Source organism: Drosophila yakuba, chromosome 2L (genome assembly GCF_016746365.2).
Source record: "Drosophila yakuba strain Tai18E2 chromosome 2L, Prin_Dyak_Tai18E2_2.1, whole genome shotgun sequence".
Taxonomy (NCBI): Eukaryota; Metazoa; Arthropoda; class Insecta; order Diptera; family Drosophilidae; genus Drosophila; species Drosophila yakuba.
Window position 1 is genome coordinate 17702225 of NC_052527.2, and position 27900 is coordinate 17730124.

At 47.4% G+C, this 27900-nt stretch overlaps 4 protein-coding genes across 10 annotated transcripts; 1 reads left to right on the top strand and 3 right to left on the bottom strand.

Moving 5' to 3' along the window:
• Positions 1-887: 887 nt before the first annotated feature.
• LOC6528680 (serine proteinase stubble) lies at positions 888-7195 on the bottom strand. Of its 4 annotated transcripts, none has more exons than XM_002089686.3 (6): positions 6718-7195; positions 4917-5096; positions 2456-2977; positions 2082-2259; positions 1526-1904; positions 888-1435 (listed from the first exon to the last, which is right to left on the bottom strand). In XM_002089686.3, the coding sequence occupies exons 1-6, from the start codon at positions 6878-6880 to the stop codon at positions 1220-1222; spliced, it is 1638 nt and encodes a 545-aa protein (XP_002089722.1). In that variant the 5' UTR covers positions 6881-7195; the 3' UTR covers positions 888-1219. The 4 variants fall into 4 exon arrangements, with proteins under 4 accessions (XP_002089722.1, XP_015054307.1, XP_015054308.1 ...); XM_015198821.2 differs by lacking the exon at positions 6718-7195 and adding an exon at positions 5194-5744; XM_015198822.2 differs by lacking the exon at positions 2456-2977.
• An 869-nt stretch (positions 7196-8064) lies between these two features.
• On the bottom strand, positions 8065-11439 carry LOC6528681 (serine proteinase stubble). The gene is made up of 6 exons (XM_002089687.3): positions 10240-11439; positions 9882-10186; positions 9053-9572; positions 8886-8993; positions 8337-8435; positions 8065-8275 (listed from the first exon to the last, which is right to left on the bottom strand). The coding sequence occupies exons 1-6, from the start codon at positions 10301-10303 to the stop codon at positions 8208-8210; spliced, it is 1164 nt and encodes a 387-aa protein (XP_002089723.1). The 5' UTR covers positions 10304-11439; the 3' UTR covers positions 8065-8207.
• A 71-nt stretch (positions 11440-11510) lies between these two features.
• Positions 11511-12657, top strand: LOC6528682. Its single transcript, XM_002089688.3, has 4 exons — positions 11511-11898; positions 11965-12050; positions 12152-12302; positions 12362-12657. The coding sequence occupies exons 1-4, from the start codon at positions 11640-11642 to the stop codon at positions 12532-12534; spliced, it is 669 nt and encodes a 222-aa protein (XP_002089724.1). The 5' UTR covers positions 11511-11639; the 3' UTR covers positions 12535-12657.
• A 34-nt stretch (positions 12658-12691) lies between these two features.
• On the bottom strand, positions 12692-24378 carry LOC6528683. Of its 4 annotated transcripts, XM_039370752.1 has the most exons (9): positions 24118-24337; positions 23630-23709; positions 15477-17618; positions 15246-15376; positions 14773-15003; positions 13911-14022; positions 13596-13849; positions 13217-13510; positions 12692-13149 (listed from the first exon to the last, which is right to left on the bottom strand). In XM_039370752.1, the coding sequence occupies exons 3-9, from the start codon at positions 16916-16918 to the stop codon at positions 13034-13036; spliced, it is 2580 nt and encodes an 859-aa protein (XP_039226686.1). In that variant the 5' UTR covers positions 16919-17618; positions 23630-23709; positions 24118-24337; the 3' UTR covers positions 12692-13033. The 4 variants fall into 4 exon arrangements, with proteins under 4 accessions (XP_039226686.1, XP_015054306.1, XP_039226685.1 ...); XM_015198820.2 differs by lacking the exon at positions 14773-15003 and having other exon boundaries at positions 12694-13149; positions 24244-24378; XM_039370751.1 differs by lacking the exon at positions 14773-15003 and having other exon boundaries at positions 12694-13149; positions 24118-24378.
• Positions 24379-27900: the final 3522 nt, after the last annotated feature.

Consider the following 27900-nt stretch of genomic DNA (forward strand, 5'->3'; position numbering starts at 1 on the left):
TGAACAACCACCTATAGAATAGGCGTAACTATCTGCACTATCTTGGTATAAGCAACTTTCCGGACCTTATAGCTGGCAAGATCTTGATGTTCATGCGGAAAAATAGGGGCACACATCGACTGAGCTCAATAATATTTCTCGCCTGATGTGTTTTTCCCATTTGTAATAAGAATCTTATGCTCGTTTGAATTTATTTCGATCCTTTTCCGCCGTTGAAGGATTTTGGCTACCGCTTGCCGTAAAAATGTAGGAGTATTACTCCGTTTCCGTGGCTATGGCTGTGACTGTGGTCATGCCCATTCCTGGAGCTGATAAGCTCCTTTTCGATTCCTCTCCCACTGATTATGTTATTGAGTTTTGATGGCACCACCGTCCATCCACTTGATGCTTAGCGAAGATACTCGTCATTTGGGACTGGCCACCGGAAATCGGGCTCATTTGATATTCAGATCATGCCTGGCATGTGGCACCTGTTGCACTGGCATGGACCCAGTTTGGATTTCCCGCGCTATCTTAGAAGATATCTCTGTTTGATGTTCGTGCCTGTTATGAATTTCTGGCTAATGTTTGCTGCCTCTGTTTCTTATTTGCCTAGCAAGATACACACAGATTCCAATCCATTTTGAGATATTTTTCTTTGGTGTATGGCCGTCTCTGTTTGGCCGAGATGCTGCCTAAAATTATGAAGTGAATTTTATTTACCCAAGACACAAACCTCGCCGTGTGTCAAATAAAGATTGCAATGTAAACGTTACAAAACAAAAATGTTGCGTGCATTTAGGCGTTATTACTTTTATTGTGCTCTACAAAGTTGTATTTCAAATTCTTGTTTATGATTATCCTGATGATCAACCTTCTGTCAATTAGAAGCCATTGTAGTTTGGTACTTTTTTTTTTATTTATAAAACATAATTATTGGTATCAATACGATGTAAGTGAAAGTGGATCGCATGTTAAGGACTTATTCGAACAGTGTATAATAAATATCGAAAACTTAAATAGAAGGCTTGGAATGCAATGAAGTCGAATGAAGGGTGGAGGGATCGAACGGCTGGACTGATTGAGGTGGAGGAACCCCAGGAAGTAGAGTATGGTAAAATAAATACAAGGCCCCAAGGACCTCAGTCTTACACACTAGCAACCCCGAGTCGTAGAGGAATCACATGGCCTGGCTGACCGCATGCATCTCCGCAGCGGACGCACGCCTTCGCGTTGGCGCCTACGCGTTGTCATTGGCCATAACCTTGTTGATCCAGGGCACAAAACGCTGGATGTTCGTATAGACGCCGGGCAGGTGTTCCCTCCCACAGCCGATGCCCCAGGACACCAATCCGATCAAGGTCTTGCGACCGTCCATGGTCAGTGTTAGTGGTCCGCCACTGTCGCCCTGGCAGGAATCCCGGCCACCATCCTTATAGCCAGCGCACAAGAAAACCTGAATAAAAAGAAGTTGGTTAATATGGATATAGATATTTTGTAGGGAAGAGTATTGTAAATTTGATATCTAAGTTTAACGTTTACTCACATCGTGGATGGCCTCTCGCCGACCTGCTGCTCGGAACCAGCGCTGACAGCGATCATTCGAGATCACCTCCACATCCACCTCCTGCAGCACGGAGGGCACTGTGCTCTGGCCGTGTCGCGTTCGCCCCCACCCAGCCACAGTGGCCATTTTACCGGTCAATTTGGTGGATGGAGGAGGCAGGCAGACGGGTATGATGTGCTGCTTGTAGACCACATTCCTGTCCAGACGGATCAGGGCCACGTCATTTACAAAGTCTGCGGGGTTGTAATGGGGATGCACTTCCTTACGCTCGATACCGTACTCTTCGTGGTTTAGGCGTTCTTCCTGACCACGGACATCCCACTCGCCCAGTCGGATCTTCATATTGGAGTTAGGAGTGCTGCAAGGGTATCAAAGATTTATATAAGTTTGTATTGGAAAGTCTCCCCTATACTAGATTCGTTGAAGAGTTAGTTGTTGAACTTTCTCGTTTGCACTCCCACTAGCTGACTAACAGGTATCTGATAGTCGAGAACTTTACTATAGCGATCTCTACTGTCATTTTTGCAGTACTTACGAAGACACACAATGGGCAGCCGTTATCACCCATCGGTTGGAGATCAGTGCGCCGCCGCAGCTTAGTTTTCTGGTGAGGAACCCACTCTTGATCAGCGCCACCTGCCAGGGATGAGAGCCAAAGCCCGTGGAGTGACCTCCTACAATACGATTGGATCGCGTGTAGACCTCGCCGCAGCCTGGGAATAAATATATGATAGAGTAAGTAAGCATTATCTTATTGGTACATGTAATAGGGTAACGAAGTATGTCGAGAAAAGATCTACAGAAAATAGGAGAGCAACAAAGTGAGTGGTTGTGTGGTGCGGGTTAAAAGAACCAATTGCAGAGGTGCCAAGAAAAAGAGAGATGTGTGATATGGTTGTGGTTTTGTACCCGGCACTGGTCGATAACTGGCGTCGTGGTAGCCACCACTGCCTCCACTTTGGTACTCGTCCGCAGCCTCTCCAGCATTGAGGTCCAGGACATTGCCCACCGCAAAGGCCTGTGCGTTGGGAAGCGGTTCGTGTGGTGTTGGAGCGCCGGCGGAGTCCAAGGGCACCTGTGACTCGGCGTCAAAGAAGCTGTCCAGGTGGTTTGTGATCCCGCTGATAGAGCCCAGGTGGCCGCCGCTCTCGTGCTCCCAGCTGTTTAGGCTGGAGGAGGAGGAGGAGGATGGGCGGCTAGATCCGCCAGCGGAGGATCCTGGCTTGTAGGAATTGGAGCCGCTGTAGAGGGATGGTCGCTTGGTGCCGTAGTAGTTGCTCGGGTAAGCCGGTCGTGCAGAGGAGGACGCTGTGGACGATGTGGATGGGGCCGCTGACAGGCCGTTGCCACTGTGGTGGTGCAGGTGGTGCTGCGGCTTGTTGGCATTCGTCGACAGGTCGGGGTAAATGTCATGCAAGTGTATTATGTCGCCTGTGTGTGAGAATTGTGATACAGGATGATGGTCTGGCGAGCGACTCCAGAGGTCAGCACTGCCAACGGAGTCGGTGTCAGACTTTCCCCCAAAAACTGGTCAGCACTCGTAATAAAAAGCGGGACCCAGACACGAATGCGATTATGTCAGCTGAAGATTTGGGCCCAGACTGCCAAGACTGCCAAGACTGCCCAGTCGGGCCATTAAGACAAAGACTGAGTGTCCGTGTGTTTCGCACGTAATTCAAACCAATCCAAAAGCCATTTGGGGGAGACACAGAACGGCGTCATGACTTGATTAACACTTTCGAGGAGCTCGGAGCTCGGAGTTTGGAACTCGGCCTGATTCGGGTATGCCGTAACTTTGGCGCTGTGATTTTTCCCACATTTGAAAGCAAACAAAATAATAAAGATTTTGGTGGGGCAGGGACGAGGAGCAGGGTGCCTAGTCGAATTGAAACAAAGAAAGAAATCCAAAAATTTCACTTTTAAATGCGAAAACGTTCACCTTCGTTTATTTCCGCAAGTGAGTTTTGCCCATTTCGGGGTTGACTCCGGTTTTCGGTTTTCAGTTTTAAGCTTTATCATTGTCGCCAGACGTCTTGGGAAAACTTTACACATGAAATACCAAAGAAAGCACGCAGAACCCGCTTCTTTATGGGCTTCGAGGAAAAGGTTGATCCAAAAAGGGGGGAAAAGACTCTCAAAATTAAGTTAAATTGCGGCAAAAGAAAAGGTTGAGTCTGAGGCTGAGACTGAGACTGAGACTGAGATTGATGTGCGAGTGAGAGACGGGGAAAACAAAATTTTCCACCAAGAATTATTTACAAAATGTTGTAATGCTTTGTTATTGTTCAGGTTTGCTTTTATGTTCGTAACGAGCGCATTCGAAAAAAGGCAGAAATCTAGAAAATTAAACAGAGCACAACAAAATAGCCGCGGAACAGCTGAAGATGGAAAAAAGCTACTTGAAGTAACCAAATAAATAAAACTCCGCGGGCAATACTGATGCGTGTATGGCATAATATAAAAGGAATGGCTCTTCTCCTTGGTCTTCTAGCTGCACCTATTGCCAAATTGGTAATTGCATCTACTGCGATTACGATAGAAGCAATGCACTTGATAGCAAGCCAATCGATACATAAAGCAATAGAAAGCGAATAGAGTATGAGTTTAATTTGGTTTTTGGTATGTGAACATATTCGATCCAAAATTAAACAATATTCCATATAAAAATCTCTCAGAAAAAGCCCTAGAGCGGTGGAAAAATCTGTTTCATATTTTTGATGAAAGTTTAATGAATTTTACTTCCATGATATAATAACTTTAACTTTAAATTTTAGCTAACTACTTTCGTTTTTATGATATTCAATTGTAGAGGCTGTTTAAATTTAAGCATATAATCATTACTTCATTTTTTGATGATCAGCAAAATGACTAATAATGTTAGTATCAATCTGTATGCCAATATTAAACTCTGTTCCTAGTTTTTGGTTGTTTTAAAGTTGATTTTTAATGTTCTGGCCATATAAACTTTACAAATGCTTTTCATTAATCTGATAGTATACAGTTAACAGCCAGATTGAAAAATATGTTAACCTTGCCATACTAGCATGCCAAAATAAATAAATACAATTTTATCCCATTCGGAATGGAGTGTTCTGCGCTATTTAGTTGCATATCGTCGTGTGGAACCTAAAGGCCCTTGCTTGTGTGCGAGTGCACAAAGCAATTTGATGTCATTTTCGAAATGCAAGCTAATTTATAGCGCTATTATACGAAACCGAGTTGCATAACTTCAAGCGCAGCAATTTTCCAATTGCAGGGAATCGCGCAAGGCGAAATGTCTTTCAGAATCAAATGTGTGTCTGGTTTGGGAAGCGGAATGAAGGAGGAACGGTGTGGATGTGGATGTGGATGTCGGTTGGGGGATACTCACTCGTGTTGTTCACCGGGGCGGCGTGCGGACTCTCCTCGGCGTCGAGATCTTTGTCCACGCAACAAGACCAGATCATGCCGCCGGAGCAAAGATCCAGCGGCTTGCCGCCGCCCAAGACACAGGAGATGGACAGGCCGCACTCGAACTTGTGGCCACGAAAGCGGCACGACTGCGGTATCACTGCAAAGACAGGGGCGGTTGGGGAACGAGATTAGTTGAGAGGTGGCAGGGTGGTGAGGGGGGGCTATGTCGGGTCAAATGGTTCGAGGCTAAGTACTTCGGGAAAGCATTTCCATCACGCTGTTCTCGCCATAGTATCCGGTTCCACTGCGCCGCGACAAGGCGTCCAGGATGAGCATGTCGTGCTCCTGCTGGGCACTGGGATAGCCCAGAGCCTCAGCTCTTCTGGGAGCTGACAGAGATATCAGTGCACAGAGGACCACTAGCCGCAGCCAGGTGTCCTTGGAGTGCCTGGGCAATGGCAGCATGGCAAGTGGGCGAAACGAAAGGGGTTGTCCCACGCGGACTTTCACTTTCAACGGGGTGGTTCAATGTAGTGGAACTTTCGCTTTCTGGCTTATGATTGATTTTTAGACGTCACTGGCTTGCGACCAGCTACAGTCCTGCCACTATTGCACAAAGGATTTCACTTTTATTATCATTTGGCGCTTTCTGGCGCTGTTCACGCATGCGCAGTTTCGCAGTTTCGACGCTCGAAAAGAAAATCGTAATCTTCACTTCACTTTTGTGCCTCTGGAATTATCTTTCTTTACGCATGCGCACACAGTCGGCGAGGAGCGAGCAAACGGAAAGGCGACCGCGCGTCGGGAAAATCGGCTCAGAACTAAGCCAAGCTTTTGCGACCGCCAAGCCCAGAGCCGAGCAGCCAGGTCCGAAAGGCAGTCGAAGACCCGAAGACACGCCGCTTTTGGCCATTTCACTCGCAGAGCAACTTTATCGGATCGAATCGGAGCAGCGCACAATGCACAGCGGCTGCGCAGCGGTGTTGCCAGCGGTGTTGCCAGCGGTGTTGGCAACATGTTGCCAAGCCATCGATTTGCTCGACTTCAATTGGGCTGTTTACGTTTTTTTTGCTTTGTCGTTGGTTTTTATTTTTGGCCAAGGTTTCTGCTTACATAAAAGACCAAACCAAATAATCTATAATCTTTGGGAAAATGGCCGACTCACGGCGCTTGCTGTTAACACTTTCGAATACAGCGAGTGCGCAATTGAAGTTAATTGCAGTGGATTTTCCTGTCCGTGTATCGGTATCTGGAAACACTTTTGCTTTTCTCATACTCGTATTACATATGTATATCCGTAGCAGCTGCTGCTGCCATTGAACTTGTGCAGCCGCCACGCTGCGGCATTTGATTTATAATATTTGGCCAGACTGGCCATCGTTTTGATAGTCATTCACAGTTGCCCAAAATCGCAGGCTTTCTATGTGAGTTTACATCTCGCATTTGCTGCCTTTATGTTAATGGGTAATCACCTTAAGCTCGGGCTTAATTGGCTTTCGTGTCTTTCTTTTGGAAAGTCCAATTAAACAAGATGAATTGGCTGCCCAAGAACGGAATGCTGAACTTTCGCCGGAGGCCCGAGTCCGATTTTCAAAAGGGGTTTTACAGCTTCCCCGATTGGGAATTGGTGCGAGCTTGACATGGAGGAGCAGCGAAGATCAAGGTTAAGCATGGCGTGTTAACTAATATGCAAATTGTGCCAGGCGAACGAAAGACTTAGGCAACGAACTCGATTTGACTTGACGGCAGGGAAGGGCGGCTGCGGCCGAAATACTCACAGTCCAGCTCATCAAAGAACTTGGCCTCCTTGGGCAGCTCCTGGTCGATGGCCTGCTTCAGCTCCGCCGGGATCACCTCGTTGTACACCGAGTTGTAGCTGCTGTGGCCAGCTGCGGCCACTGTTGCAAGCAGCAACACGAGCAGTTGTTGCGGCGAGCGCATTTTGCAATACTTTCGTACTTTTTCTGTTGTGTACACTTGTTGTTGCCGCGTCTGTCACTGATTTCTGCAATTGTGTTTCACTTAATTCACGTAGCGGCGCGAGTTTTTGATTGAATAATCGCGCCTCGTTTGCATAGCAGGCCGAAGTGGAGTGCTGGGCCCGTGTAAATGGAATTAAGTCCACAATTTTCTCCACCGTACACTTTTTCACTTCTGCGACAGGCTTGGAAATAATTTAGAGCGTATCTTTAATATTTTACACTTCGCTTTCTGCGGTCTCGCGTCGACCAAATGCATCCGCAGTTCGCAAACACTGTGCCGTCGCGTCGAAGCACTTAATAAACAGCGGGCTGACAAATTCAAAATCAAAATGCCATCAACACCGCCAACCGACTGGCGAGCAGCACGGCACGGAGCGAGCCCAGCCGAGCTCCAACTATTGAGTAATAGTCACCAAAGAGCAGGCCGGGCCGAGAGAAAAGCCAAGTTAAGACGGCGAGAGACCCGCATTGAAAACGAAAGTGGCCAAGGCAACGAGTTTTGTCGCTCAACAGGCAACTCGCAGCTCACAACTCGCAACTGGCAATTGCATGTTGCTGCTTTTGTCGCCATGACTAATATCCAATTTCGCCTCTCTACCTTCACCATTCCACGCCAAAGAGGAAGTCGCGTTTTCCCTCAAAACTCAAATTGGTGTTTTAGCAAAACCAACAATTGCCGAACAAATTGCAGGCGGAAAATACCACTCAGCAGCATCGAGCCTCGTCTCAAGCGTGACATTTACTTACGGCGCAAAGAAGTTTTCGAACCGCCCCTAATCACTGCCAATTACCAATAACAACTGACCGTTCGATGACACACATTTCGGATTTCATTGCCACCGCTCAGCGACACATGCTCATTGATAGGTTGATGCAGTGCAGCAGTTGCACTGCGCAACAGCAAGATTGGGCAACGCAGGCTGCCTGTGCTTAATGCGCCTAATGTACGAATTACCGCCTGGCAGTTAGGGATTGTGCCATTTGTGGCACTCCACCAAATAGGCCACAACCAGTGACATAACACAACAAGAGGCTTGCTTGTTTTGGGTGGCCACGTTTTCTCTTTTTTGGCGGCGGGTGGCGGCGTTCAAGGTCGGTCTCCAGCCCATTTCCCTAAGTGGCAAACGCTATTACAATAGGCTAATTGTTTTGTTTATTAAATCTAATAAATATTGCGTCTCTGACAGCGGATTGCACGTTGCCATTGCCTAATGCTACGAGCCGTAAACTAATGAGATGTGTTGCATTGCCAAAGGTTCGGAGGGGATTTCTGGGGTCATCTGCAGCTATAGCTCGTTGCGAGCCACCACTTCCTGTATCCACCTCACAGTCTTCTGAACGTTGTGATAAATGCCTGTGAATGGGTATCGCTAAGTTATAGATTTTTATAGACTTAACATGTTTTTTAGTCTCACCTGGCTGATGATCTACTCCGCAACCAAAGCCAGCACTGGTTATGCCCACGAGCACAAAGCGACCGCGCTCCTTGATCACCAGCGGGCCTCCGGAGTCTCCTGGGGTATGTAATTGAATCAGGTTATTAAATTAGAAGGCTTAATTTATATATGTAACAATGTGTTGAATGAGAAGAATAAATCCCTTAAAGTACCAATATGTTCTTCAAAGCCTTTGATTTGTATTTCAAAAAATACGCAACTTTGTTTAACGGAACTAGTACTTTTTATGATTTGTATGAAACGGTTTTAAAAGTATAGTCAGTAGCATTTAAACACCTAATTTCAAAAGCTCAGCCTGAAAGTATGCATTGATACCTGGCTAAACTACGATGCGTCTTATAAAATGAGCCACAAATGAGCCTAAATTTATTCGATTTACACAGAGTAAATATATGTAAGTACATAAGTACTACCCTAAACAGAAAAATTCTGCGAAACGAGCTCAAATATAATATTAATATTTTATATTGGAGGAACTAAAGCAACTTCTCAGTATCATTAACCCACCCAAGCAGGCATCCATGTGGCCATCGGAATGTCCGGCGCAGAACATCTCGGCCTTGATCTCGACATTTATCTGTTTGCTCTCGTGCCAGCGAATGCAGTCTAGTGTGGCTGGAACACGAAGAAGCATAATTACAGAGCACCATATAGGAATAGGATTCTGCACTCACTTATGATGGGAACACTGGCGACTTGCAGCATATTGGTGCCCGCGTGGCCCATGTGAGCCTCCGTCTTGCCCCACCCGGCAATCAGACCCTTGCGCCCAATTAGCCGGATCGGATACTGCGGCAGGCAGATGGGCAGGATGTGCTCCGTGAAGGACGTCGGCTGGGCCAGCTTCAGCAGAGCCAGGTCATACCTGTCCGGCTGGGTCATGCGGAAGTTAAAGCGCGGATGGATGATCTTCTGCAGCACTCCGTGCTTCTCCACAGGGAGCGGCTCGTGGATGTGACCCAGATCCTGCGTGTCCAGCTCCCCCAGGTACACAGTGATGTCAGCTAGGTGCGCCTGCTGGATGCAGTGGGCGGCCGTGGCCACCATGTTGGCCGAGATGAGCACCCCGCCGCACTGATACTCCGCGATGCGGATGTGCGCCTGCCACGGATACTCCGCAAACTGCGCAGGGCGTCCGCCAATAATGCGCTTCTGAAGCGTGTTCTGCGACGTCCGTGGCAATCCGCACTCGGGCTGTGAATTGTTAGTAATGATTATTAAGTATTTAATGTTAAATTGGTACATAACCTATGTGATGTATATTAATGCGTCAATGCCATTTAAAGGCTATACGGTTGCTTATTTACATCTGCTTACACCTTGCACTTTGCCACTCAAAACTACATAGAGTGGGACTATATCCAAATAGAAAACCGCTGAAAATAAGTAACATTTTCATTCTGGCTTTAATTAGGAAAATCCTGCCCGCCTGTCAGTTCAAATTGCTCAATTATCCCGCTCTGCGGTTGCAACGGCTCAATTACTGCAGCTTAGCAGACCCACCTTGGGATTGAGCAGCTCGTTGTCGTCACGTCTGCGCAGCATGATCCGCTTGGGCAGGCTGTTGAGGCTCAGCTTCAGCTTCCCATAGTCCACCAGGCTGGTCAGCGGCGAGGAGGGGGAGTGGGGCTGGTGCTGGTGCGGATGCTGTGCCTCGGCGACGCAGCAGCTGAAGAGCCACTTGTTGCTGCCACATCCCTTCGCGTGCTTGCCGCCTTGGAGCCAGCAGGAGAAGCTCAGCTTACAGGGCCACACGCCGCTCTGGTGGACGCATTCCGCGGGCACCCCCAGCAGGGTGTTCAGAATATCTGGGGGGATTGGGTCACTGGAGGGGGAATTCCTACAGAACGCATGTACTCACTGGCTTGGCTGGGACCAGACTGGCAGAGGAGCAGGAGGAGGCACAGCCACAACAGCAACTGCATCTTGGAGTCTGATTCGGGGTCACTATTCGCAATTCACTTCTCCCCGAGGAGGATGACACTCAAACTGAAACACTCATCAGAATGGGCTATAACGCTTTTGTTGCTAATGAAAGCATGACAATTTCTTATTCACTTTTAAGCTGAGAAGAGCTGCTCTGTCGTTTTCTTCTTACGTTTCCTATTATTGCTGCTCCACTTTTACTAGAAGTCGGTGCTGTTTATGGGCCTGTCTGGGTGACTCACGGGGCTCGGGGAGCTTCTCGGTGGAAAAGAGATCTGTGTCCTTGATAGGCGAACAAGTTTCGGGGTCGCTTGCAAATGGGTCGTTGGCGGGGCTAATGGATTTTTATATAACAATCATAATGGGAACTATGCCAATTCTGTGCTGACTGGCTCGATGACACAGTTTTCAGATCAGTTTTCCTTTTCCCAGCAGCCACGCACCTGCGTTTCACACCACATTTTTGTACTCCGACTTCTGAGAAGTGTTCTGCTATTCTTCCGGGGAAAAAGCCACAACCGCACGCGCCGCTGGCCAAACGCAAACTAACTTCACGCCATTAGTCAAGAAAGACGCAGCAACAGGTTGATCTTAGTTCTGGTTCGGACTGCTGTTGCTGCTGCTGCCACCAGTTGAAGTGACTGCTGTCTTAAGTTGCTGCTTCTGCTGTTGCTGCTGCTTCACATGTGCTGCCCGATCTTCTTCATCATCACGGCTAATTATTACGAAATGCTGATGACGCCGCCAGCGGCGCAGGAAATGTTCTCCCAGTCTATTATAATTATTTTATGCGACATAATTGCAAGAACCGCTGCCATCTCTAGCCGGAATGGGAGCAGCTCAGTTCACCGGCGGCAAACGGATTGCTTTTGGGGTTAGGCCATCTCGGCAAGGGAGAACCACTAACCGAAATAGAGGCCACACATTCATTTATGTAACTTTCTAATTTGTCGCCACCTGGACGGATTAGCATATTAAATAGGGTTCTTAAGTGTCGCTCATTTAAGTATCGTTGGATAGAAAAGTGAAAATGAATTCCAAAGACCCAAGAAACAAAAACTCATTTGTCATTCCGCTATGTTTTTAGTCTGGCTTAAATAACTACGCATGTTTGATTCAAACACGAAGCCATCACAAATATAATATGTTGTTTGGTGTAAAAGAAGCAGGCCCTGATCCCCAGCACTCCTGTCACCTGGTTTCCACTCGTCTGGCCTTCAGTACATCGTTGTTTGTTCTGTTGCAAACACCAACAAACCCCAACAAACTCCAACAAACCCCAAACAGCACATTCCGGCAAAAAGCACGTTAAGTTGGAGCACAACAAGCGGTAACATGGCCCCCAACAATCCATCGCATCCTGGTGGAAAGGCATCCGCCGTGGCGATGGCCGCCAGCCACACCATCTCGTACGTGCAGTGCCAGAACCTGAAGTACAACGTCATCATCCTCGGCTGGCTGGGCGTGATCATATCCAGCGTCGTCCTGGGCAGCTCCGCCCTGACCATCCACGTGCGTCCCGACATCGAACTGCTGCTCAACCAGTGGCCCATGAACTTGGTCCCGGTTGAGGAACAGCAGCTACTGATCAATTGTGAGTACTGCCCGATCTAAAGCACTAACCTTAGGCACTAACCCAAGAATGGTTACTTAACCCCAGTGTTGACCATCTTTAGCTCCATTGTGTACGGACTGTCGCTGATCAACATGGGCGTCAGTCTGCTGCTGCTAATTGGTATTGCCCGGGTAAGTAAAATAAGTGGATATTGTATACTGTTTGAATTAGTTTTTTTTATTAAACTTACACTTGTTAAAATTCAAAGCCATACTAAGTTTATCTTCAACAGGACTCAAGTTGCCTTATATATCCCTGGTTGATCTATCACGGCGTTATTTTTGGCTTCGGTCTTTATTTGGGGGTTTTCTACGCGACCGCAGGTCTGTTTATTGACCTGTCGAGCTTTCTAATGTGTCTTCTGGTGTTCACCCTTGTGCTGGGTAAGCCCAGTATATCTTGACCCAATGATCCCAATCATGTCCGCGTGTCTCTGCCTCAGTTATATTTTACAAGATCTATCACGAGGTCTTCACCCTATTCCGCGTGATGGAGCAGCAGTCAAAGAATGGGGCAATGGACGGGCTTTACTACCAGGATGCGGAGAATGGATGGACTGCGGCTGGGGTTCCTTTTCAGCATGTTTATGTGCCGCGTCTGCCGATCCAAAAGTAACATCACCATTGACAAATTCCAGACCCAGACTGCAACACCAACAGCAACGAATAGAAAAAGTATAAAAATATGACATTTGGACGCGTTTGTACGATTAATAAACGTTTCACGGGTTCGAATTCATTTCAATATTTGTATAATTTATTTACACACGAAATGGAGTTCATAAATAGTTTTAAAATTACATAACAGCGCATATGACTAAGTAAATTAAACCGTAATTATCAGTTATAATTAATTTAAGGCTTATGTGTTTGCAGATATTTCGCACACGCGTGTATCTCATAGATACACACTAAGAGTCCTAACTGCTAACTTGTACTGCGCTAATTTATATCTTAAGCTAAATTGTATTTCTTGTGTAACCATAAATTAGGCGGCGTGGATCGGAAGCGGAGCAAGGAGCAGAATGAAGTGAGTTATGTACAAAACAATCTGTGGCCCACTTAGCAGGCAGGTGCGAATGCGATTGCGATTGCTATTTACTGATGAGAATAAATTAGATGTTCATCGTGAGTCCGACGACGTAGGACACCCAGTCCACGGTCTTGCTGACGCTGTGATAGATGCCCGGCTGGCCGCGGGACGCGCAGGAGTAACCAGCAGAGACCACACCTGCAGGAGATCAATCATGTTAGTTAATAATAGTTCCTAGCAGTTCTGTCCATCTGTCAACACCCACCAATCAGGTACCAGCGCCCGTTCTTGTCGTGCATCAAAGGTCCTCCGGAGTCGCCCTGGCACGAGTCCTTGCCTCCGTTGCGGTAGCCCGCGCAGAGCATCTCCTGGTAGATGACCACATTAATGCCGTTCTGCCGGTGCCAGCGCTCGCAGATCCGGTTTTCGATCACGGGGACATCCACGGCCTGCAACGTCTTGGGACGCAGCCGGGAGCCCGGGTTCAGAGCTCCCCAGCCGGCGGCCCAGCCAAACTTGCCCAGGAAGTCCTCGTTCTTCTCAGGCAGGCAAATCGGAGCTGGAAGTTAAAACAAATATAAGTTCATTAAGTTGTAATGATTATTAGATCACTCATTCTGTTGGAATTTTCCGGAAAAACTTACCTATGTGGGGCATGAAGTGCACGGTGCGCTCTAGCGTCAGCACGGAGATGTCGAAGCGGTCGGCCTGCGGCGTGAACTTGAAGTACGGATGCACGTCGATCCGGCGGACGCCGAAGGTGTAGGCAGGCAGCGGCTCCACGGCCGAGTTGATCACGTAATCGCCCAGCGTGACATGCACCTGGCGCGGAGTGGCCCGGGCCACACAATGACCGGCGGTGACCACGTGCCGCCGCGAGATCAACGAACCTCCGCACCTGGGGAAAATCGTGGGCTACTTAGTTTCAGGTAGAGGGAAGTCGACGCCAGGATGCTTACCGGGAGGAGCCGATGCGGATGTAGGCCTGCCAGGGAAAGGAGCCGAAGCCCGCATCATCGCCGCCCACAATGCGCCGCTGGGCGGTCTGCTTGGCCAGCGAAATGCCGCAGCCTGAAAGGGAAAAGAGTCGGATGAGTTGGAACCACGCACCGGGATCTCTTAGCATAGGGGGATTGGGTATCTGGGATCGGGTTAGTGGAAGCATTAACAACGGGGCGACCACCAAGCAAGCAGTTAGGCAAACAAGCTGCCGGGTTCAGATCAGCTTTCTAGAGTCGAGTCGTCGTAGCGTCTTGATGGGACTTGAGGTCTTTTTTTCGTCGTGGCCTAGACTCGGACGTGGAGCGTAATGCCGTTAAACTATGTGGCTTAATATATATGGCTTAATTATCATTAGCGTGCTGTGGTAATAAACATGCTCATGCCGGGCAATTAAACTTATTTCGTATATCTCCGCAGTCTCTTATTCGATGGACGGTGGGAGGTGCCTCCTTCGCGGGTGGCTTTTGCTTGGATTAAGTGGCGTGCGTGGTTAGTGGCATCTTCGGTCCACATGCGGCTTAATTAGGCACTGAAAACCACCCAAGAGTGTAACAATAACAAATGCGAGTTACGAGTTACGAGTGCATAACTACGAGTACATAACAAAACGAACTACAAAACATACGAAAATTGTTAGGGGTGGCATGCAAATTATTTCTCAACTATTTCGCCGTTTAATTATACTGGCAATTGAGTATTGGAACATGGTTCTGGGTAATTGGTACTGGGGGTTGGATTCGGGTTGGGGTTTAGTGTGCACGTGCTTGGATTGGATTCAATCAATTTGTCTTTCAACCGATCTGAGGCTGCCACACTCACTGGGTTCGTTGTTCACGGGTCCGTAGTTCTTTTGCGGCAGATCGGTGAGATCTACGGCATTGCCGACGAAGTCCGAGCTGCCCAGATTGGCCGACTTGGCCGTGCGGTGGCAACAGCCGCGCAGCAGTCCGTCGCAGGTGCCCTGAATGAGGCCGCCGGAGAGCCAGCAGCCCAGGAAGAACTCGCACGTGCCGCCCCGGTGCTGGCACTCCGTGTCCGTTGTGATGTCGACTGTCGAATGGGAATCGAAGTTGCAATCGGTATGTTCTCGTGTTCGGGTGGGGTGTTCTGTGTGGGCGTGTCTGAGTTCTGGCTTGGATTCTAGACTTTCTTGGTGAAGGGGAGAGGGAGGGGGGTTACGTGGCCTAGTGCAAGCAGTTTCCCAGCAGCTGACTGACCCCTTCCTAAGCCCTACCGAATGCGGGTGGTGGAGGGTGGAGGGGTGGAGATCGGTTCGGGGACGTGCCACTTACCTTTCTCCTTGAACGTGCTCGCCGACTGCGGACTGCTGGTCGCCTCCGAGGCGCTGTCCAGCTCCTGCAGACTGTAGTCATTGCGCACATCCTGCACGGCGGCCAGTTCGTTGATGCCAAAGTTCTGGTCCCTGTTCGAAAGCAAGCCATTACGTAAATATGTATATCAAAGATATTCGAAGGAGCTTTGCTTCAACAGATGAATATAAGGAAACAGCTTTAATTTCTTACCTGAAAGCAATGTTGTCGCTGAAGTAGACTCCGTTTCCGGAGGGACCGCTGCTGCCGCCGGCGGGTCCACTGGGTCCGGTGGTGCCCACGTTGTCGTTGGTGGGGAAGACGACCCGTGGACTGCGAGAGGACTTGTAGGGGTAGTAGCGGCTCTTGCGGGTTCCCTGGTACTCGCTGGGTCCCACGTACTCCTGGAAATTCTTCTGCGGCCCAAACTGGCGGACCGGAGCAGGAGGACCAGTGCGGAACTCAGTGTCGCCGAAGTAGAAGCCTCTCTGGGGTCGCTGTTGCGGAAGTGCGGTGATCGGTCCATTGATGTCCCCGAACTTAGTCACGTCGTCGCGGTAGAGCTTGATGCCATGCGGCTTGGAGTTGCTCACCAGGCCGGGAAACTCGAAGCTGGAGGATGCCGCGTCCGAGTCAAAGTAGAGCTGCCGGGTGTGCCGCGTCTCGTGCTGCTCGTACTGAGTGGGCGGTGGAACGGGCGATGCGTCCTCGCTGTACGGCTGGGGCTCATAGCCTCCGGCACTGGTGTCCCCGAATATGGGGTTGTCCTCGCGGTAGGCCTGCGGGTGGAAGGGACTGGCGGGCTTCAGGCTGTAGCTGGGAAATTGGAAGCCCACCCGACGACTGGTGTTCTCCGGCTCGGCGTACTCCAGCTTGTCCGTGGAGCTCGCGGCAGCCAGGAGATCGCTGCGTTCAGTTCGCTCGGGACCCAGTTCCAATGCAAGAGGTTGCTGCTCCCCTCCAGAAGCCTGGATGGCCAGTTCGGCGCCAAATTCATGGGCCGCGGCGGCCACTCCATCGGCCGGAGGTCCCAGCGTGGAGAGCGTGGCGTTCCGGCTGGGACGCAGTTGCAACAGCGCCGTGGATCCATTATCCGAATCCGTCTGCAGCGGTATGTACATGTAGTTGCGCCGGCGACCCTGACGCGTCACATTCTCCGGCATCGTTGGCACCAACTGCTTGGGCACCGTGATGAGCTCACCCTGCGGCAGTTCCACGGATGGAGCGGGAATGATCTCCACGGCGGGGTCGGATCGCCGCTGGGCAGTGGTGGAGAAGCCACCAAACTGACGGGCGGTGCGATAGGAACCGAAGGACTGCACCACCGTACCATCGTTGCGCTGGCGCATGTCCTTAAAACTGATGTCGTCCTGCCGGCTGAAGCTCTGGTGCGGCGCATAGAGATTGCGTGCGGTGGAGGGCGTGGTGGCCGCCGACGCCGCCGTCGCCGCTGCCGTTTGCCAGGGCAGCAGCTGGTGGCCGGTGAGGAGGGCGGCCGTGGTCACCGAGGTGGTGGGCGTGGCAGCGGACGAGGCGCAGCAGCAGTAGGCGCAGAGACTAACGGCCAACGCCAGACGGCTCCATCTCCACGTGTTGCGTGTGCTCCGGCTGATGGTGGTGGGGTAGGTATTGTTTCTGTCGGTGGCCACTAACATCTTACATCGAGCAGGATGAGCGGCGGTGAATGGTGGTTGTCGGGTGGTGGTAATGACACTGGCTCCAATTAAGGTGCAGCCGCACAACTTCCTGCTCAGCGCCGCCTGAACTTGAAAACCAAACGCTGAACGCACCGAATGCCGCCCAATCCGATCCGGTCCCAAGTAAGCTGGTCCGTTTCGCTTTTCCTACGCTCCGCTGGCTGCTCTGCTGCAAAAGTGGATTCCAAGTGCTGTCAGCTGCGTGCTGCGTTCATTGATCTCCCCACTGGATTTTGGCCTGGGTATCGGCTTTTGGGATTTTCCGATTTTCTGATTTTCTGATTTTCCGGCGCGGCTCGGCGCGGCGGCTCTGTTACAATTCAGCTGGATTTGCGGCAATCTGTGTGCCTGCCGCCGATAGCTCAGTGGTAGGTAGCTCGTGTGGCAAGTTGCCGGTTTCGTTGCCAGTTGAATTGGTCCGGGTGCTGGGATGGGTTGCAAACAACGTTGGCGTTGGCGATGGTGGGATGTTTGGGTATGTGCTCGTGGGTCCGGCGGTTATTGGTCTGTGCTGCTCCAATGGCAATTATTTCAATTGCTGTTGACGCTTTAACAGCGGCGTTTCAGGCGGTTTCGTTCGGTTGCATGCTGCACCGCATCGCGACAACGTCCACGAGGAGCTCTGGCCACGAATCACTTCCTTAATTGCCTGCAACGGCTGCAACGGATAAACACAAACATTATCAGTGGTGGACCGGTTTATTTCGGCAATTAGGAGTGGGTGTAAGCCCAGCTCGAGTACTAAAATGACTGCTGTAATCATCGCTTTGCGCATTAAATTCCCATTAATTCCGTAGTAAATGACTTTTAAATCACCAATTTGGCCGAAAACCCGTTTAGCAGAGGTGCACTTGCCACTGCAACACGCGTTTCCTTGGTCACACATGTCACAGCTGGGTTTTTGGAAACCCGTCGCCGCGATAAAAGCAGCTCGGAAAACTGGAAAAACCATCATCAGCAGCTGCCTGGCTGCTAGCAGTGTTTTTATTTTATTTAATTTCTTTTTTACTTTTTGCGCATTTTTTGTCTAATTTTTGGCCTTTTCTCCCCCTTCTCTTTTTACGTTTCACGTTTAACGATAGAAGGAAATGAATGAATGCAGTGAACAGCGCATTAAAAGCAAGTACGAATCGCAGTTCAGTACCCTGTACCCGCCTGCATTGAAGGTATATTGGGATTTCTGCAAGGCATTATTACGGAACAAATTAAACGGGAAAATAAATATGAAAGTCGATGGTTGTTTGACTGCTCTTTCTTTTAAGCCGTGCTGAATTCAAAAAGACTGAAGAATATTTTAAGAAATTATCTACTACCTTGACAATAATTGGTTTTCCTAAGTGGGCGGATTCAATTGATTACTTCACTTTGAAATAGAGTTGTTTAGAGCAACTAAAATATATATTTGTAGCGATGGAGTTTTGTATAATATTTGAATTTGCTATTATAAATTGCTATTTCATTTAAATGAAACATCATGTGTCTTGTGACTAAAGTATTCTACCAGGGTCAGAACTCCTAGTCCGATTGGGAAACAGTGCTAGTCAACTGGCGGTTCAGCCATCGAAAGTAAGAGTTAGCCAGCTTTTTGCCCTGCTCGGCAGCGATGCAGTTGAAGTCGGCGTGTTTTCACTTTCATTTGGAGTTCAAGCACCACGGAGCAGCTGGTCGGCGAATGGTTTTTGCTTATTTGCCGCTCCGGCGAGCGCTTCCTTTAAATTTGTGCAAACTTGACACTTTGAACTTGATCTGCGGTGTGGATCTGCGCCGGCTGGCGATTTTCCGATTCCGATGTACCAGGAAGTTGCCTCCCGAAAACGTGACTCGGCGCTTCGACAGCTTTGCATAATGGTTAACACATTTTGCGGACACTTTATGTATAGACGGTGGTTATGAAATATTTTTTGGCGACTTAACAGGTTTTGCCAGCTTGGGCTCTTGCTTTTTCTCGGATGTTTTCCCTGCTGACGCACCGTGATGCAACCGTTGCAAAACTCAATTTACATTTCGGACAGTTCGGACGCTAAGTTCGGGTTAATCCCGATCCATGAGCCCATGTCCGGCCCACTGGATCTCTCCTGGATCGGGTTACGTAAGCCTGCACTTCACTGACAGCTGCCCCATCATCGTGATTACCATCCTCATAATTATGATCACCAGCACCAGCACAGAGCAGCAACAATAAGCATGCGTGTTGTTTCCATATGGCATATGGAAACGGCCTTGAGTGAAGGACGCCGGAAACTGGCTTTCTGCGGCCATTTCTCTTTCTGCGGCTCTTACGCATAATTTACAATCGCTTTGTTGTGCTCTCCGCTTTCAGTTTATTTGTTTAAATTAAAAATACTTGGCTGGAACCTACGGCAAGGGTCGCTGAAGCCACATAGAGCCCCGATTCCACGTATCCCTCGCCCGCAAGTCCATAACTTTTGTTTTAGTTCGGCGCTGGCAGTGAAAGTTTTTTTCTGCTGCAAACAATGCGTCGTTCACTTTGTTTCGTTTCCAATTCGTTGTAAGCAAGCGATTTTGTTGCTTTTCAGCTTGTAATTGAGATAAATGCATTTTAAATGAGCCGCCGCAGCTGCAGCAGCAGCAGCTGATTGCAGTTGCAGTTGCGTATGCAGATGCAGATGCGACAGTCCAACGCTCATTGCATTTGGGCACTCGATTATGCGTCTCAAGCCAGAAAGACTTTTCTTTTATCTGGCCACGCATAATTCACGACAAATGAATTCTCCACGCCGCCGAAGACAATGGCTAATGCCCCGGATGACAATGGTAATGGCTGCAGCCGCAGCAACATCATCTGCAACATCGGCAACATCTTCAACAATGGCAACACAAAAGCGCAGCCAAAAGTTGTCATTTTAGTTGTCTCCCGTTTGTGGCTGGCTGATGAGTTGCGCATAAAGAAAATGCGAGACAAGCCGAGCCAGCGGCTAAGGAAATTTTTATGCATTTTGTTGAATTGGGGAAAAATGGGTAAATTATGGAGGAGGGACCCAGGCGCTTGCCTAATAAATTAGGAAAACCGAATGAAAAGAGATGAAACTGCTTTCATGCCATTTCCAAGTTAGCGGCTCCTAAAAGAAAACCGCCGCGTACAATGCCTCTGCTTTAATTGTAAACAAAGTTTTATTTCTGGTGCCATAAACAAAATTAGTAAGCATAGCACAGACTTCCAAATGGGCTCGAAATCAAAAAATGCGTATATTTTTAAATAAATGAATGTAAGAGTACGTATGTACAATGTGAAATGTAAATAGAATTAGTTAGTTATATATTTGTGCAAGGGTATATAACCATCTGCTTGCCGAAGCTAGTTTCCTTTAACAACTTTTAATTAAATATATTTTCTGTTCGAAAACAAACTTTAATTTCTATAAAAATACTTATATTTTCAGGAAATGAAGCCATCAAATACATTTGAGTAATTTGAATTTTTATGCGAAAATCATGGTTAATTAAAACTGACTATAGCAAGCACTTACTGTACTTCTTCGACAGAAAAACGCAAACCCATTTTTCAAGTTTTTCCAACTTTTCATTGGCTAAACGCTTACATTTATTTAAGCTAGCAATCAAGAGACGATCGCAGCAACCACAAAATTGATAGCCGCTCCTCTCCACCGATCCACCGATCCACTCCCACTTCCAATCCAAAAGCCACTTTCGGCGGTTGTCGTCTTGGCAAAGTGGAATTAAAATAGATTTGCTCAATTATTTTGAATTGCTACCATTTGCAATTACGAATTGTTTGCACAAGCCGAAAGGTTAAACCCATTTGACTTTCCCACCACCACCACCACCACCACCCATCGCTCAAGTGGGTCAAACAGCTGCGCTCGTCTTGGCCTGGCCAAAGCCAAATTAGTTGGAAATCGGTGTCGTGCCATTGGCACATTTCAGTCCGCCCCAAAACAGAGGCGACAACAAACGATAACATACACACACACATTAGAGCCCCGAAAGTTGGGTAAGGTAAGTGCCGTTGTAAGCCGCAACCCAGAGCGTTTCAACACACCCGTCCGTCCACATAATCAATCGATGGCCAGAAGATGGCACCTCTGACGTCTTCCCTGCACACACACACTCAAGCAAACTGCGGAGTGTTAATTATTATTCCATACGTAGGCTGATGCGCAATTGTTACGAATGTGTTAAGTCAACACCGGCAGCAGCAGTAGTAGCAGTAGTAGCAGTAGCAGCAGCAGCAGCAGTAGAGTGTTAAGAAGTGGCCGAGTGTAGACCATGGCAACAGCAAAAACAAAAGCTAATGGGTTTATATGTGTAGCATGGCATGCAAATCGCGCACACAACACCACCACTGATGATTATGCAATTAGCGCCACTAACACCGAGACAGGAGCACACGGCTCATGAGCCAAATTAATCAATGGATTGTAAGAGCGCTACGACTGACTATTAGATAAGCGCAATAAACTCTGGAGAATTTCGTGCTAATGACTCGTGCCGTGCTGTAAAATATTAATTATTATGAAAATATCCTCTTGAAAAACGTAGGCAACGAACTTGACAAGAAGAGGGAAAATTGGGGAGGAATTTCGAACCAACGTCGAAACCAAATTATGAGATGTTTGTGCGAAATTTCCACCGAAAAAAAACAACAGATCTAACCAACAAACTTGCCCAAGTCAGAAAAATATATACAAATCAAAACGGCTGCAAGAAGTTTGGGGGAAATTTTGTGAGGAAAAAACAAAAGACTCAGGTCACAAACTTACGCCTGCCGGAGGTGAAGCTCGTTCAGATTTAAATAAGGTGGCCCAAAGCCAGTAGCTACTGCATTCAACTCCCCCTCAAAACCAAAAAAAAAAAAAAAAGACCGCCCAATTAACAACAACAAGCCGATAAACAAACAATCCGAATGCATAATAAACTGAACTCGAAGCGGAGAAGAAAAAATGATGAAAACAAAAATTGGGAAATCATTTGCATGAATCCAGCAACAATTTTTAAGCATTTCGATTGGCTTACATAAGCCAAGAGTGCACAAAGAAGGTAAGCGAGTGAAAAACATTTACATAAAGCATCAAAAAGAAAATAAAAGCAAGGCGAATGAAGCCAAGAAATCCATGGCCATGGTCACAATTTGGCGGAACTTGTTTTCCAGCGCCTGGTCGTATTTTTCGGATTTTATTACACGACGAAAAGGGTCCCAAATCCCTAACCGGATTTAAGGGGGCACAGCAGCAGCTCCCAAAATTAAGTTATTTGTGTCGGGCTGCTGGAAAGAAAGTTCTCAGCCAAGTCATATATGTACATAAATATGGCACCTTTAAGTATTCGAGTATATGTACGTATATACAGTAGCATGCTCCAGAGAGCAGGCCGAGCAGAGCAATACGAGTTTCTCCGCTTATGCAATAAGCCAGCCCTATATTGAAAAAGCAAAATAAAACAAAATAAAACCACTTGAGGAAAACGTAAAGGTAAAGAGATGTTACCAAAAAATAAAAAGGCAGCGTCGGCGTTCGGCGTTCGGTGTTGCTGATAATGAAGTCCATGTCATACTTATACACACAGACAGCAGTACGAAAGTATATTGTGTAGTCGACACAAGAAATCGACGGAGCCATAAAAACGTTGCCAAATAATTTGTGGCCCAAGCTGCAGTTAACCAAATTGGGGCTAAGACGATGCGCCTCTCTTTTCCCCACTTCGCCTTTTGCCTTTTGACTCATTTCACATTTCGTTTGCCCTTCTTTTACGCACTTTTGTATGTGGCTCATTATTTATGTTTTCCGGTTTCTCGCTTCTTTCCTTTTTGCATTTCGTTGTCTTTTATTTGTTTTATTGGCGACTTGACATGGTTTTTTGTTTCAACCATTTCGGGCCAACCTATTTATTATTCCAAGTCAGTGTCGGTTATACAATAATTATCAAGCTGTTAATGTGCAAACGCATTGAGTAATCGACCGCATTTTGACATTGTTTTTTGGGTTATCAATTATGACATTTGAAGTTCATGTTTGATGTCACAACTTGAAAACTTTTAGCTTGAAAAAATGCTTCTAAGCTTGGTTTAAGTAATATAATTAGTAGTATCTTTTGATATGTGTATGTCTAGGTTTACACGAATTTGGTACGTGAAGTACATCATATTTTACAATAAGAAACAATATATATAGGTTTACATGAAATAAATTTTCCTGTTTTGCTAGCCAGCTGTGCCCCAAATTACATTTGCATGCAGTAAGAGCAACTAAAACCATATTACACCGGATTCTAGCTGTCTGGAATGATCGAAATACATATACGTATGTATAACTTATACGGCAGGTGTTATGCCAAAACCACGAGCACTACCCTGCCGGGACACCCTGATGCATCGAATGCGGTGGATTATGTGTCCAGGCATTTTGCAAGCATTTAAGCGCAAATACTTTCCACATTTTGCAAGCGACCACGACCACGCCATGAGGTTTGCGTTTTATGCATTTGGCAGAGTGGTGCGAGTATATGGTAAGATTTATTAGATAATGACGCTTTACTTTTGCACCATAACTGAGTAGTTTCTTTTTCTGCGGTTCGTGAGCTGTGCGAATGTTGCAACGTCCAAATGATTTAACCGCTGGAGGCGCCAACCATCGTAAAGCGTCAATTTGCGGGTCTTAACTAAGCGAATTTAATCAAAATGTTGCTTCTCACCTGCGAGGCTGTATTTGAAGTGTGCTGAGAATTAATCCAATTTTTATTGCTGAATTGGGGGAGGGGGCACAGTGGCAGTACTGTGCGAAATGAGAGAAAGAAATTGTATTAGGATACCGATTACAAATTGCCTGCAATTTATTGGGCTGTTTTCTTTGCACTTTTCATTATTGTTTTGCCGTGTTTTGTTTCGTTCGGTTGAGGCGAGAGTAATAATAAAAGCAAAAATGCTTTTTTTGATCGCTTTTTGCTGCTGGCTGATCGGATCAGCAAACAAGCAGAAATATTGTTCAAAGTCGCTCGCAACAGCAACAGCAGCAGCGCAGCAGCAGCAGCAGCAGCGGCGATTGCGACTCCAATTGCAAAATCAAATCACTTTCACTGTCAGGCGCAGTTTGTTGGGTAAGGGGGTGGCGGGGGACGGGGGACGGGGGACGGTGTTTGCAACTGCAGGCAACTGCAAGCCAAATCCAATCCGTAGCACTCACAATCGCTCGCTCTATCTCTTGAATTTCAGCTATTATTGGTGCCACTTTAATTGCAGTTTTCGGCCAAGTTTCGCCTGGAGTCCTGGGCTTTATCTCAATCCTGCGCACTCACACAGTGGCACTTACAGCGATCGCGATCACGGCCAAATGGCTCTGGGGATACAACTGCACAGATACGAGCGCGAACCGAAGCTGAGCCGAACTTGAGCGGAACGATGCGCGAACACGACCTTCCCGAGCGACGTCTCAAAGAAGTCTGAACGGTCTGCGCAGGCGCAAAAGCTGAGCCAAGCTGAGCGCGAGCTTTTCGAGCGACTGCGCAGTCGCAGCGCCGCAGCTGCTCTTCCGACGAAGCTGCGGCGAAGCGGTACTGGAAAAATCAGCTGTCTTCCATCCCGCTGACGCCCCCTCTGCCACTGCCCCTCTGCCCACTCCCCTGGCCGTGCGTCGATTAGGCAACAATAAATGCACAGACGGGCGCAAAAGATATAAAAGGGGGTGGGGGGGCGACCGGTCCGATGGAGCAGGGAGCAGGGAGCTGGAGTACTGTAACAGCCACCGCATTGTACAAATAATACAAATTATTGCTTAATGCCGGCAGACGTTCGTACACCGGTACACCGAAACTATTAATGAAATATTAGTGAATACTCGAAATTTGTACAAATGGCGCCCGAACAGGGACCAATATGCAGCATAGGACCCTTCCGCCTTCTGAGTACGGAGTTTCTAATTCTACTACTGTTAAATGAAAATTGTATTATTCTTAAAGATGCTATTCAAAATTGAAATAAAAGAGTTCAGCTCAAAAAGACTAATTTATTATTAAATAGGATCCGTCAGACCTATTTTAAGTGGTTTTTTTCGGTGTACACATTCCCCCTTTCAGATTCTCCTCGCCACCCTTTTCCTAGCTGCAATTATGATATGAAGTCGTAAAGCATCATTGGCCGCCATGGCCAATAGTAAGCACCATCGTTTTATTTCGGTTTTTGTTGCCGGCCAAACATGACAGCCGCCAATTAAACATTTTCAGTTCATATTTTCCCAATGCCTTTGGCCGCTGAGCGGAGCACCACTAGCCAGATAGCCAGAAAAACAGAAAAAAACTGAAAAGCAGAACCCGCAATTCACGAAAGCGTCGCAACATTTAATATCTTTTGACAGACTGTGACAGGCTGTGACTACACCGTGACAGCTAATTGCAGTTGATATGATTGAAATGTACATACACAAGCCAGCGTGTGCGCCTTGTCCAACTGACACCACACTTACCCAGTGGAGATTGAACCAAATTAAGCGCAGAAGTCCAGCCTTTACTCGTAAAATAATATAAATCTAGAGCGGATAAATAAGAATAAAGTGGAAATGGATTACAATGGCTTTACTAGGATGATTACATTTTAATTGATATATGAAAGAGACTCACACAAAGATCGCCTGGTTTCAAGATGACAGACCTTCTGCATCTGCCCACAATTGCCTGTGCTGAGTTCAATAGTTGAAGTGTGACAACTCACTAAAGGCCCCAACAAATCGCTCCCCACAATGGTTCATTTGTTGTCTGGTGGGTCCACTCGAGCGATCACACCCGAGCAGTTCAAAGCAGTGGATACTTAACAATTCATAGTCAAGGCTGGACGGGAAGCCTTGATCTTAAAACGGGGTGGTACGGGTTTTACCCGGTATACCGAACCATCGACGGATGGCATCAGCCGTCGATGACTTTTGTGTCGCCTAAGCCAGCGGAATGGCCTTTGGGAAACCGCGAGGCGGTCAACACAACATCCGCTGCCGCTTTCAGACGCTTTCGGACGCTTTCAGATGATTCATCCGGCATCGGCTTTTTTGGCGGATTTCTTCTATTTACTTTTGATTGCTGCCCCTTGCTATTTGGCGGAGCTAAAAGTCCGTTTTGCTCTCGATTCGCACACGAATTGAAAGTGAAAGGAGCAGCGGCAGCATTTCTTCATCTGTATCTACTGTTGCCGTCAAGACGCCGATGCACAGAAAGAAACTTAACTCATCACATGTGTATGTATCTAGTACACATATCAATATTTCAGCATGGTGAATTTGTGAGCTACTTGTCAAAAATGAAATTAAATGTACACATCCTACATTTTGTGTATTTCAAAAATGTATCTTAAGTACCAAAATAATATTTCAGTGTTACACTGCTGCGAGGCATGGGCTTCGGCTTTGGTAATGGCATTGGGAATGGGTGGAAGCTGGGGCTTCGGATTGGAATTGGAAGTGGGATTGGTGCGGGTGCTGCTGCCGCGTGAATCGCTTCAACTTCAGCTACAGCTTCAACTCTAACTTCTGCTTCAACTTCAATCGAGCGGCAGCTGCTGGCGGATGCTGCGACAGTTGGAAAGTGTTTGCCTGTGTGCCGCCTGGCAGTCTTGCCATTTCGTACTTAATTTTTGCGGCCAGGGCAAATATTTGCATACACCTCGCCACCGACGCTGGAAACCAGCAACCGCAAAGTCGAGTAGCAATTGCTCTTAATTTCGTGTGGCACAATTTCCGAGGGGCAGCGGCTGCTCTCGGCGCATTTATGAATATTCATTAATCGATGACAGGCCTTTGGAGTTTGGCGTTTGGCATTCGCCAAATTTGCGCGATTTCTCTGCCCACAGTGCTAGTCCAAAGTCAGCGGCAAATGAAGCATCGCAAAAACAGGCGACTGCAACGAGGAAGTGCTGTGCTTTTCCACACCACACACACACCTCCGAGGAGCAGGCAAACGAAAATCGATAATTGAAAAGAAATATTTGCAGGCAGAAATGCAAAACTGCGGCACTAGCTCATATTTGCCCCAACAAGCTGTTGCGGGGCGTGTCAGCGGGTGAGCGCGCACACCCTGTGTGCCACATACAGGAAAATACTCGCCAACTCGCGATACTCGTATCGGTGCCAGGCCTCGCGTATGCCATCATCACTTTCACCCAGAGGTGATATAATGGACGCAGCCCACCGATCCCCGCCTGCGTCACTAGTGGTGTTCCTCTTCCAGGCACATCAAGTGGGATACTGCTAATACTACTAATCCTATGATCTCTTATGTGTAATCTTGCTGTAATGCGACAAGTACATGTGCTTACAGCCATTGACAATAATAAAGTGTGGATACCAACTGCACTAAATCGGGTAATCTTTCCGAGCAAAACATCTGTGGGCTTCTCAGGATAGGTTAGATAGGCGGATTAATACATGTCTTAGGTTCGTGATCACATTTCCCAAGTAATTCTTAAGTTGCAAGCTGTTTCGAAAATGAAATAAACGTAAAACGTAAAAAATCCTTTTCATAACGTATCTCTAAAAGTCGGATAGCGTACAAGAGAAATTCAAAAAAATGCGATTTATATTCCTCCTTCTTAAATGCCTACATAATTTTTTGTTATATATCTATAAATATTTAATTTATATTTATATATCTATAAATATTTAATTTATATTTATATATCTATAAATATTTCATTTATGTTCCACAGAATTCGCCTCGTTCGATAGAAGCATTGTGGTTTTTCCAAACTCGTGATCAGTATTAGCACCCCAATTCCATTTGCAGGTCCCAGAACAATTGCAGCCTGGCGGATCCAATCTGCCCTTTGTTTATGCGAATTTAGCACTGGAATTCAGCTCTCGATCGTTGCTAACGATTGTCAATAACACCTTCTAATTCGATTAGCAAAGCTTGACAAAATGCCAATATTTAGCTAGCCAATTAGCAGATGTCGGTTCAGTTGAGACAAATAAGAAATACCAGAACTTCCA